The sequence below is a fragment of the Pristis pectinata genome, chromosome 25 (genome assembly GCF_009764475.1).
Source record: "Pristis pectinata isolate sPriPec2 chromosome 25, sPriPec2.1.pri, whole genome shotgun sequence".
In the NCBI taxonomy this organism is placed as follows: Eukaryota; Metazoa; Chordata; class Chondrichthyes; order Rhinopristiformes; family Pristidae; genus Pristis; species Pristis pectinata.
Window position 1 is genome coordinate 14,782,727 of NC_067429.1, and position 12,875 is coordinate 14,795,601.

The window sequence follows — 12,875 nt, forward strand, 5'->3', positions numbered from 1 at the left end:
ATCAGATCGAAGACTTCCGATTTCTCTTTTTTTTCTTTCACTGGTTTTGTTTACTACAATATCTGCTTCATAATAAATTCTGTGTTTGTTTATGAAATTAGTTCTTTACTGCTAATTGCTGCACTGGCTTATATCCACATGACTGTTCCAGGAATGGAAAATGCCATACAGAAAAAGGCATCCTACCGCAAAGACTCCACTCTCAAAGGACACGGCTCTCAAATGCAACAAGTTGACATAATGAACTAAGTCTTGTTGAATTGGCAACTGGTTTTGAGGGTTTTCAATTAGGTTAGTAATTTAATAGAATTGAGTTTCCTCCTGAACTCTACGCTGGTAGAACTCACAGAAGTAAAATTAATGAGTTCCTATATTGGAACCCCCCCCCCCCCCCAAGTTAAGAAAATTTAGAGAAACTGGGCTGTTGAGAGTTTTGCTCATCTGAAACATTGCAATTTAGTTGAAGGTCTTCAAATATTCAGGAGGAACCAAAATTCTTTTTTTTTTGGAAATCATATATATATATATTTATATCTTTTGAAGCATCTGACCATAGCTACACGTTTTGAAAATGTTGTGCCATTATCATTATGTTTATTTTGTTTATTTTTGCACACATATAAATTATTTATAATTTGTTAATTTAAGTTTATGTTAACCTGCGTTTGTCATGTTTGTAATGTACTGTGCTGCTGCTGCAAAAAGCTAATTTTCATGGCATTTATACTCCGTGCCTATGACAAAAATAAAACCTGAATGCTGTTGTAATAGCCGATAAGAAATCCCAGAAATGGTATTAAGTAGCTGGGGAACTGGCGTAAACTGAGAGAAAATTCTGCTTGAATGCTTTCATTACTTTTTATGCTACAATTTAAATCCCCCTCCTGAGATGGTTAGCAAAATGTTAACAGCTTTCAGTGAGGTCAGAGAATGAGATAGAAGGGGATAGTACTGTAGAATCAGTGGCGTGAGTCCAGGATCAATAGGTCTAGGTAACGGCTCAACAGAAAGACAAGACCGTGATGAGATGATCTTTAGCACTGTAGGGACATGCAGTTAATGAAGGATTGCAATCAGGACTCAGACCTTCAATTTCTGGGTTTACAGGAGAATCTGAAGATTAATTCTATGTCTGCTGATGATATCTTTAAGGAAAAGCATGGAGATGATAAAGAGGATTGACCAAATTTAATTCTCTCAAAAACGTCACAGACAACTGCATTGGGATGGAAGGTGAAAATATGAGAGGAAATTAGTCTGTCAGAATGAAAGCAGAAGAAAGAATAATTTATGGGGAATAGAGCACGGAGAAAAGAAACAAGTGGTAAAACTGGTGAGACAGGACAAGAATTCATTGGGGATTTTCATAATGCAGCCTGGCAGGTACATGTGTGAATTAAATGAGAAAGAGATTGGCTCATGTTGTTCCTTGGTTAATATTGCAGTCACTATTGGAAGTGACTATTGGCAGTTGAATGTAAATATGGAGCTTTTTAATCCACCAGTGATTATATAAACAATTTGATGAGAGGATCTGCATCCTAGAAACAACTGGATCTCAAATTTTTGCCAGTTATAACGGTATGCCTCTAACATGTGACTCATTAAAATTAATACATAACACAACTTGGTTACCAATATATTTTATTCTTCTAAAGGTCATTCAAAGAAAAGTGCTTCAAATATATTTTTCTGCACATAAGCTCATAACCACACCTCTTATAACACAAATTAAATCAATACAACCACAAAATATTGTACACCTTTTTAAAACATGCCACTTTTTAGTGTTCAGTATATAAGAAAATAACGTTTTTGTTGTGAGCTGTGGATTGTTCCATGCTTATTAAATTAACCTCTACACACTAAAATTATATATTAATTAGGGATAATTCTGACTTTGAGTGATGGTGCAAAGTTAATGATATTAGATGTGCCACAATTCATACATATATCCAAAAGAGCAGGATGTTGCCTGCTTTGCCACAATAAAGCTTAATTTCTCTATACAGCCCGAAAATGTTTTTTTTAATATAAACTATATGGTTGATGATTATATGGAAAGTGACAAGGGTTTACACCAGATGTTATTGGTGGCCTTGACCAAGGAATAAATTTCCATTTTGCATTGGAGACAGATACCAGTAAATAGAACATCAGATGGTGACATTTTTCGGAGAATTCTGTGATTATGTAGTTACTGAAACTAACTTAGTATTTTTAACTTTTATTTAAATACTTGAATTTAATTTTCCCAGTTGCAAGTTGGGATGACGAGAATATTACAAATGACCTGCTCCTGCTTTGACAAATTATTATGCACATTTTTAATTTGAGCACTAAACTAGATTTGATTTCAGTTTCAAATCCTATGCTATCAAACTGCCATGTGGACCTACTTAATTTCATTTTGACTTTTGGATTAAAGAAAAAGCAGCTCGTTTTGCCATATGACGTATTGTTAGTCCATTCTACTGGATTAGTAGGAATATATCACTTGTTTGCTATTTCTAAGTTTCAGCTGCTAAAATACAGTCAGAAGAAAACTATCTGTAAATGCCTTGGATGTGTCCTTGGGAGCTGAGTCACACAGAACTATGGACCTAGTGCTAGAAGGTAGGTTTAGGCTGGTTAGAAAGTCATTATCCAGCACAGATATGATGGGCCAAATGGCCTCCTATGTTGTAAATTTTCTATCATACTATAATTTACTCCAACCTGTTCAATCCAGATCAGTATCAATCCACTCATTCCCAAGGATGAGGTTCAGTTTATCATGGTAGCTCTGTGGATTATAGGACTGAACATTCCTATCCCATATCCTAGTGACAAGTCGACCATAGAAAAGGTGCTCTGCAGATTACGACTCAAGTGGTTCATTCAGAGATCAGTACATATAGAACTATTATTGTAGATGTTCTGCTGAGGTGTTTAAGTGCATGTTTGGCACAGTGTAGGATAAACTGTAGCCTGGGTTTAAGGTGGGGGGGGGGAGGAAATGTGAATGATTGGCCTCTTTCTGTGCTATAATATTAAATGTAATCCGTGGTACCTGGAATGTTTAATGCTGATGCTAGAAATTTATACCAATGCTCAGCACCATCATATCTTATCATAATGATTTCTGTTCACTGAAATTTTAAAAGGATGGGACAAAGAAATTAATTAAAACCAAAGGCTGAATATGGCTAATTATAACCAGTTGAATATGTTTTCCTGAAGGCTAGTACAAGTGTAAAGACACCAGCAGGAGCTCCCAAGATAAAACTCTTAAGGATCATTGGATAAGTCAAGGGTAGCCTGTTTTTTTATTGCAGTAATCATAGCCTAGAACTGATTGTAGGTGATATCAATGGACAAATGCTTAACGGGTTGGATTGACATCCTTTTGTTTGTTCTTTCAGTTGTCATAATAAGCCATTTAAAATATGTCAGCCGCTATATTAAGACCATGAATAAAGGAATATTGTTAAAAAGTGTTAACTTGACCTGTCCTAACCCATCCATTATTGACTAATTTATTGATGGAAATATGGAAGTATCTTTTGCCATATGACTTCTGTACTCTTTTACCTAAAACAGTTCATAAGGATTAAATCGCTGTAACCTAATCTGAAATTTAATTTGAAAGTAAAAAATGCAGATGCTGTAAATCTGAAATAAAAACAGAAAATGTCAAGAGTCAACTAATCCGATGCTCCAACTCCATAAACTTCAGCTCACCCATAGCCACTGCTGCTTCCTCATCCCATGGTTTCCCATCTACCTGTCGTCCTCAATGGACTCCTCAGCAACATAACTTCAAATTGAAAGTTCACATTCATGTCTTTGTTATCCTTCATGATCTTAGCCTTCCTTGGAATCAGTGACAGCCCCACAACCCTCCCCCTGCAAAATAATAGGATATAAAAGGAAAGGGACACAGCGTAAATAAACAAAGGTACTAATAATTTTAAACATGTTATGTGCTAGAAACACTGACAAATTGGTAGTGCTTGCCTAGGTAAATTCCTCCTTTATATTTTTATCTGATTAGCATTGTTGAAAACAGAATTGTGTCAAAATTAATATTTCCTCTTTGAAAATTGTGATGCATAACATAAGGACTTGTTATTTATTTGACCTTCACTGGAATTAATTCTTTTTAAGGGTATGTTTTTATGGAAACTCATTCCTTGCTATAAAAATTAAATGTGGCAAATTGACAAGGGAAAACAATGTTTTTGTACTTCTGTAAATGTTCTGAATCAGAAAATTGGATTGAATCATCCAGTAAACTCACCTGTAATATTATCCATAATGCATCTAATAAGAGAATTAACAGGTACTTAGTGGGCCAGGTAATAGCTAAAAAATGTAAACCCAAATTTACTGTGTGTCACATTAGGAATGAAACATTTTAAAAGGTTGACTCTGGGAGTCTGAAAACCAAAGTATTTACTGTGTTGTATACAGTCAGAACCAGTGTAAACAATAATGTCAAACTTTATGCCTTCTCCGCTTTTGGATTTGCATGAAAGAGTACACACAGTAATTTGTTGGTTCATTGTGAGCACTTAACTTGCATCTGATGATATACTCAAATGACCAAAGTCTGAACAAATGCAATAACATATATAAACAATTTATGATGAAGTAAGTATGCTTAGAATGATCTTCAGCTGATTAAAAGGCATCGACTGGTACATTGGCCAGTTACTTGTTTACATATTGGGTTTGATTGAGTCAGAGCGATGTATTTCGAGGGGAGCTAATAACCAAAACTCTGACCAATTAATCTAACATACACAAAAAAATCCATACTAAGCGGTTTGCATTGCAAACATTTAGTTAAGCTAACTCCAATTCAGTGAGTGAGACATAGATATAGGAGTCATACAACACAGAAACAGGCCCTTTGGCCCTCAAATTCCATGCTAACCATCAAGCCCCAATCAATACCAATTCCATTTTATTCTCCTCACATTCCCACCTACTCCCCTTGATTCTAGCATTAACGCATACACCAGGGGCAATTTACACTGGCCAATTAACCTATTAAACAGCTTGTCTACAAGATGTGGGAGGAAACCAGGGCACCCATGGGAAGCCCATGTGGTCACAGGGAGAATGTAACCTCCACACAGACAGCACTGGAGGCCAGGAGTGAATTTGAGCTACTGGAGCTGTGGGGTAGCAGCTCTCCCAGCTGCGCTGCCATTAAATTAATTACTACTGGTCATTTTAATTTTTCCTAGGGTAAACTCTTTCACATTTCCATGAAGTTTTAATCATGACCACCCTTTAGAATAAACGTGTTTTAACTTGCCTTCATAGATTGGAAAACAGATTGCAGAGGACTGTAGTCTTAGTTTATCCCTGGCCCCCCATCAGTATTTAAATTAAGTTGTTTTTGCTGTACCCGAGGAACCTCCGCAGAAAACTTGATTTCCTCCCTGATAAAAAGAAGTTTCAAGAAGGGAGCAACTTGCAATAATAATGCAGTCATAATGCACTAGTTACAATGAACCTTTTTAACAATATCTTCATCACAATTGTTCCCCGTTGAATGTCTTCATTACAAGCATTCCCTTTCATGGAAGACTTTGAGACTGCAATGACTCCCGGCAACCAGGTAACAAAATAGTTGCTTCTGAACAAAATGCAATTTGAATTTTTGTCAAGATGTTGGTGTCGCCAGGTAGAACTATTTGGTTGTTTTAAATATAATGAAGTAATGACAGGTAATTCTTTCAGAGACATAACATTTTCTCAGCTCACAAGTCAGAACTCATGTGATCCATGATGTGTGAAAGTTGATGGTGTAGTGGATGCAGTCTGCTTTGTCCATGATCCCTAATCATACAAGGAAATTACACATGCAAAATGCAACCAAACACTTCTTAATATGATGGAAATGCATCCTGACAGATAAGATTTAGTTACAAAAGAAGTCCACTGTAGTTAAAAAATACTTCATTTTTCTAAAAAGTATTAGGTTGTCACAATCATTCTTCCTTATAAAAGGCTTATTGTCAACATGCAAAGTGATTGTTAATTTGAAAAGTATCCATTCACAGGGCTTGGTCAGTAGCAATGATGGCATTTATTGTCCATCCCTAATTGCCTCTGAACTGAAGAGGCAATTAAGAGTCAATCACACTGGTGGGAGTGGAGCCACATAGAGCCCAGTCTGGGAAAGGACAGCCTATTTCCTTCCCTAAAGGAAAATAGTGAACAAAATGGATTTTTATAACAAACTAGCAGCTTCACATTCACCTTTACTGTTATTTACTCACTTTCCAGTTATTTAATTATTTGAATTTAAATCCCCCATCGGCTCTGGTGGAATGTGAACTCACGTCTCTGGATCAATAGTCTAAAACTCTGGCTGCCAGTCTTACAACTTCCCTACAACAGTGTACCCTAAAATGAAGTTGTGTGCTCCTCACCCAACGTAATGCTTGCAAACACTTGGGTAGAAATTTGTCTAAAATTCCATTTCTATCCTCATAATTCAATTCCATCAAAGTCTACTGAAGCCAATGTAACCAAATTTAGCATGCAGAATACAATGTGCAGCCACGGTTATATTGCAAGTTGACCAAGTATGAATTCCTGCCCTCAATACACAGTACACAAGCTGAAGTCATGAATCTGTATGTTCAACAGCCTACCTTACTGGGAGTGCAAATCCATAATTTTTGCCTTATGTTCTTTGACCAGATGTGGTTTCTCTTCATTCATTTCCACAGCAGTTTATTATAAACCTATTTTCATTGACTTTGAATTTTCAGAAGTCGAATTCTTCAGTATTTAATTACCTGGTAGAACTCAGCCGAAGGAAGATGCCACTGGATGCCGGGTGTAGTAAAATGTTATTACTCCTAGTACACGAGGGGATATTTCTCATCGACCCCACAATTCCTCCTGAACCACACAACCCTCAAGTTTCAACATTGAACTTGAAATTCTGTACCTCATCTTCACCAGTCAAGTATTGCTAATAAAAAATAAATACTTTTTTCCAACTAAGTTATAATGTATTCATAGTTTCAGTGGTTTATATAAATTCCTTGTCAGCATATATACACACAACTAAGAATGGAGAGACTTAATTCAATTATACACATGTATGCCATGCGCACCAGTGAGATACTTGCTTTTCATGTGTGTAAACTATCACCAACAGCAACATTAAAATCTATTTCAGATCAATGTTTTGGATTTGTTCAAAGATCAGAAGATGGGACGCTTTTAATTTGGCTGCATTTGGTTCGTACAGCTACGAACGGACCCAGCTAGCCGGCACCCACATTGGTTCCCTTTCTATATTATCCAGAATTACTTTCAATTCATTGCATGCAGTTTGAAGGTCACCTTTCACCAAGACTTTATCGATGAGATGACCATAATTCTCTTCAATATAGGCTGCTGACTGAATCATTTCTTGGTAATCATCTTCCTACAATTAGAGAACAGAACCATTCTAAATAAAAAAATAAACAGGGAGTGAATGAGAAAGGTAGAAATTTACACTGGAGAGTGAAATGCCAACACAATGATTCAAACCACAAATGTACCACGGTAAATTAACATATGCTGGGGTTCACCAGAAATAAGAGCGAGGGTAATAACAATCACTGCTATTCACATGGGAACTGGACAGTAATGTCTGACAATGACAGGTTTAATTAATAATGAAATCCAGAAGTCACTATCTAAGATGAGACATTCATCCAAAAGTTTGTTGAAACTGCATCTCATTTTCTCGCTCCCCATTCAAGCAAACTGCAGAGCTAAAATTGGACTAAGCTCATCAGGGAAAGTTAAACATTACCCATTCTCTAGGAAATACCCATCGAGCATCATCCTAAGCTTCAGTTATTATCAAACAATCTCTATTGCTCTGACAGGAAAAGTCTCATTCCTTCACATTTTAATTACTAGCAATGTAATAAATAATACTTCAAAAGTAGAAAGTACTTTTCAATTTCATATTCAGTGCTATGGGTTGGGTCACATATTTGGCAGATTTCATTCTTTGAAGGACCTTGGTAAGAGAATCCAGGGGTTATAATTACTGATATTAGATTTTTATTTCTTAAATTTAAATTTTCCAGCTGCCACAGTGAGTTTCAAATGCATGACTCCACGATTCTCAATTCAATGCTGCACTCTGCCCTTCTCATAATAGTGGATACTATTGGGTGTTAAAATAATACAGTGAATTACAAACATTGCAGGGGTAGAGCTTAGAACACACTAGTATTCTGCCATTAAAAAGTTCTCAATGGGAACATTTTCCTGCTTCTTTTCTCTTACATTCTTTGTGAAAGTTAAAATGAAATTCATGACAAAACTTTGTAGCAAAAATTACTTTAAGTGTAACTTTGAACCGATTGGACTTACTCGTAATTCCTTAATGACATCATTCTCTGATGTTTCAGCTGTTGTTGAGTTTGCCCTTGGTTCTTGAATAAATGGCTTAACAAATATCACATAGGGTTTAAATTCTGCTGTTCGGAGCTGTTTGATTGTCTGTAATTCAGGCAAAAGATCAACACAGTTGTACAAAAAAGAACTATTGAATAGATATAACTGTAAAATGGATACTATGCTAGAGATGATTCTTCCTTAGAATATTAAAAAAGACCAAATTTTTATATTGTTTCTGTAAGAAAGACCTCAAAGCTTGGAACCATGAATAAGCATAAAGTGCAAATGGTTGTTTTATAGCATCAACCGATGTGGCCATTTTTCACACAATAACATCTCACAAATAACAATGAGATAAATAATTAACTGATTTGTTTTTGCTGGTATTAATTAAAGATACCATTGATTAACACACCTCCATTAGATCCTATCTTTTCTGCCAGAGCTGTGACATATTTCCAGCATTTTCTACTTTTATGTAAAGTATCTACTCTTCACTTGTGCAGTGTTTCAATCAGATTAGAGGTTCTGCTACAGTTCAAAATAGAGTGGCATGCAAAAGTTTGGGCACCCCGGTCAAAATTTCTGTTACTGTGAATAGCTAAGTGAGTAAAAGATGACCTGATTTCCAAGAGGCATAAGGTTAAAGATGACACATTTCTTTAATATTTTAAGCAAGATTACTTTTTTATTTCCATCTTTTACAGTTTCAAAATAACAAAAAAGGAAAAGGGCCCGAAGCAAAAGTTTGGGCACCCTGCATGGTCAGTACTTAGTAACACCCCCTTTGGCAAATATCACAGCTTGTAAATGCTTTCTGTAGCCAGCTAAGAGCCTCTCAGATCTTGTTTGGGGGATTTTCGCCCATTCTTCCTTGCAAAAGGCTTCTAGTTCTGTGAGATTCTTGGGCCGTCCTGCATGCACTGCTCTTTTGAGGTCTATCCACAGATTTTCAATGATGTTTAGGTCGGGGGACTGTGAGAGCCATGGCAAATCCTTCAGCTTGTGCCTCTTGTGGATTTTGAGGTGCGTTTAGGATCGTTATCCTGTTGTAGAAGCCATCCTCTTTTCATCTTCAGCTTTTTTTACAGATGGTGTGATGTTTGCTTCCAGAATTTGCTGGTATTTAATTGAATTCATTCTTCCCTCTACCAGTGAAATGTTTCCCGCGCCACTGGCCTCAACACAAGCCCAAAGCATGATCGATCCACCCCCGTGCTTAACAGTTGGAGAGGTGTTCTTTTCATGAAATTCTGCACCCTTTTTTCTCCAAACATACCTTTGCTCATTGCGGCCAAAAAGTTCTACTTTAACCTCATCACTCCACAGGACTTGTTTCCAAAATGCATCAGGCTTGTTTAGATGTTCCTTTGCAAACTTCTGACGCTGAATTTTGTGGTGAGGACGCAGGAAAGGTTTTCTTCTGATGACTCTTCCATGAAGGTCATATTTGTGCAGGTGTCACTGCACAGTAGAACAGTGCACCACCACTCCAGATTCTGCTAAATCTTTTGCAGTCAAACGGGGGTTTTGATTTGCCTTTCTAGCAATCCTATGAGCAGTTCTCTCGGAAAGTTTTCTTGGTCTCCCAGACCTCAACTTGACCTCCACCATTCCTGCTAACTGCCATTTCTTAATTACATTACGAACTGAGGAAACGGCTACCTGAAAACACTTTGCTATCTTCTTATAGCCTTCTTGTGCTTTGTGAGCATCATTTATTTTAATTTTCAGGGTGCTAGGCAGCTGCTTAGAGCAGCCCATGGCTGCTGATTGTTGGAACAAGGTTTGAGGAGTCAGGGTTGTGAGATCTCACAAATCTCCAGCGATTTGAAATTTGCATCACCTGGCCTTTCCTAACGATAACTGTGAACAAGCCAGAGCCCTAACAAGCTAATGAAGGTCTGAGACCTTGGTAAAAGTTATCCGAGAGCTCAAATCTCTTGGGGTGCCCAAACTTTTGCATGCCACTGTATGAAGTTTAATATTTGTCATCTGAGAAAAGATCACCTCAAATCTGTGTTCCACATTAGGCAGAAGATACAAGTCAGTGTCAAATGTTGCTTCAAAGTCAATTTATATTTGATTGCAAAGTAAGATGCACAACAGTGCACTACATTTGATGTGTTCTAAAATCAATAGATAGTATAAAGTGCTGGGTAAATGGACTGGAGTTATACATCTGGGTGGAGTTTGGCAAATGATTGTATCTATTAAGGCAATCATCATCATTTCCTCTCTGTTCCACTAGTTAAGTTCAACAAGTGTGAGAACTATATTCCAGGCAGCGTGACCCAAGTAGGCAAGTTGACTTGAGTTCATTGAGAAGAAAACTGAAAACTTTGAGTTGTTATGGATACTGCTGCAAGTTGCAAATATTGGTGAGAGAGTGAGTCACGTCTGTATCCAGCATATGTGGGTAATAAAAACTGAAAATGCTGGAAATACTTATCAGGTCTGGCAGCATCTGTGGAGGGAGAAACAGAGTTGATATTTCAAGTCTGAGACCCTTCAATAAAGGGTGGACAAAGACTTGGACCTGGAACATTAACTGTATCTATTTCCACAGATGCTGCCTGACCTGCTGAGCATTTCCAGCACTTTCTGTTTTTATTTCAGATTTCCAGCATTGACAGTGTTTTTAAATGATTTTAATTATCTGTAGGTAAATGTGGCATCACTGCCCGACATATTTGGTCACGTGTGTCTTTACCTCTCGTTGTCTTGGTGAAGCAGTCAGCATAAATCAAAGACCCCACCCACCCGGGACATTCTCTCTTCTCTACTCTTCCATCGGGTAGAAGATACAGGAGCCTGAGGGCACGTACCACCAGACTTAAGGACAGCTTCTACCCCACAGTGGTAAGACTATTGAACAATTCCCTTATACAATGAGATGGACTATGACCTATGACCTCATGATCTACCTTGTTGTGACCTTGCACCTTATTGCACTGCACTTTGTCTGTAGCTGTGACACTTTACTCTGTGCTGTTATTTTTTTTTACCTGTACTACATCAATGCACTCTGTACTAACTTGATGGAACTGCACTGTTTAATGAATTGACCTGTAAGATTGGTTTGTAAGACAAGTTTTTCACTGTACCTCGGTACAAGCGACAATAATAAACCAATACTAATATCACTGCAAGCATGCTTGCAGTATGAAAAAGATCCTGAATGAACTAATTTCACATTCTGGAGCTTTCAGTGTTTTCACATACTCTGTATGTTGTCTTCCTTTATTTCTGTGGCTCCTTTCCCCCGCCTTGATGACCTGCCCATCTCCCCTTCTCCCCTCCTCCATCCTTTACTCCATGGCCCACTGCCCTCTCCAACCGGATTCCTTCTTCTTCAGCCTTTGGCCTCTCCTACCTATCACCTCTCAGCTTCTTACATCTTCTCCCCCTCCCCCACCCACCTACCTTCCCCCTCTCACCTGGACTCGCCCATCACCTGGACTCACCCATCACCTGGACTCACCTCTCCCCTGCCTGCGTGTGCTCCTCCCACTCCCCCCACCTTCTTATTCTGGCTTCTGCCCTCTTCCTTTCCAGTCCTGATGAAAAGTCTCGCCCCAAACGTCGATTGTTTATTTCCCTCCATGGATGCTGCCTGACCTGCTGAGTTCCTCCAGCACCTTTTATGTATTGCTCCAGATTCCAGCATCTGCAGAATTCCTTGTGTCTGCATGTTACTTCACTGTAGCTTGGGGCACAGACATTATAAAGTGCAAGTTCAAAGTTCCATAATCAGATGACCTCTTTCAATGCAACCATAATGGAAAAGCAAAGAACTGCACATGCTTAAAATCTGAAAGTAAAACAAAAATCCAAGAAACACTCAGTAGGTAAGGCAGCAAAGAGAAACAAAGTTAACATTTCAGGTCGGATACCTTTCATCAAAACTTTTAATGAATCTGATCCAAAGTTTGCCATCTGATCTGATAGTACTTATTTTTCCAATATCTGCAGTGTGCAATATAGTGAATTGCTTGCAGTAACAAGAATTGAAGTTTGATCCTTACCCACTTCTGCATTTCTAGATAACATGTGTTTAAAGTTTACCACTTCTCCTAGCTTGGAAACCATTCCTCAGTGAAGACAGACATTGATGATGAAATATGCCATCATTGTCAATGTGCCAGCACAGCCTTTGGTCAATTGAGGAAAAAGATGTTTGAAGATCAAGATTTCAGACCTGGCATAAGTCTCATGGTCTAGTAGAAAGGAGTGCCTCCTGCCCTCCAATCTGCACTGACACTTGGACCACCTGTGGCAGGCATTGGAAAAATACCTCCAACTTGTCTCCACATAATCCTCCAAGTTCACTAGAAGGATAAATGAACCAATGTCAGTTCTCCTCCCAGGCTAGCAGCCCCAGTGTTGAGACTCCAGTTACTCCCTGGACTGGCCACATTGTTTGCATGCCCGAAGCAGATTCCTGAAACAGGCAC

General features: G+C 38.1%; 1 protein-coding gene across 3 annotated transcripts in view; it reads right to left on the reverse strand.

Annotated features, from left to right (window-relative positions):
• Positions 1-1,627: 1,627 nt before the first annotated feature.
• Positions 1,628-12,875, reverse strand: part of LOC127583071 (MAGUK p55 subfamily member 3-like) — a 59,959-nt gene continuing 48,711 nt past the window's right edge. For 2 of the 3 annotated variants that reach the window (XM_052038806.1, XM_052038808.1), the window contains 2 exons: positions 8,392-8,520; positions 1,628-7,444 (listed from right to left, as the gene is read on the reverse strand). In XM_052038806.1, the coding sequence (XP_051894766.1) occupies positions 7,265-7,444; positions 8,392-8,520 (309 nt within the window). In that variant the 3' untranslated portion in view covers positions 1,628-7,264. The remainder of the gene's footprint in view (positions 7,445-8,391; positions 8,521-12,875) is intronic. The other variant, XM_052038807.1, reaches the window with a different exon arrangement.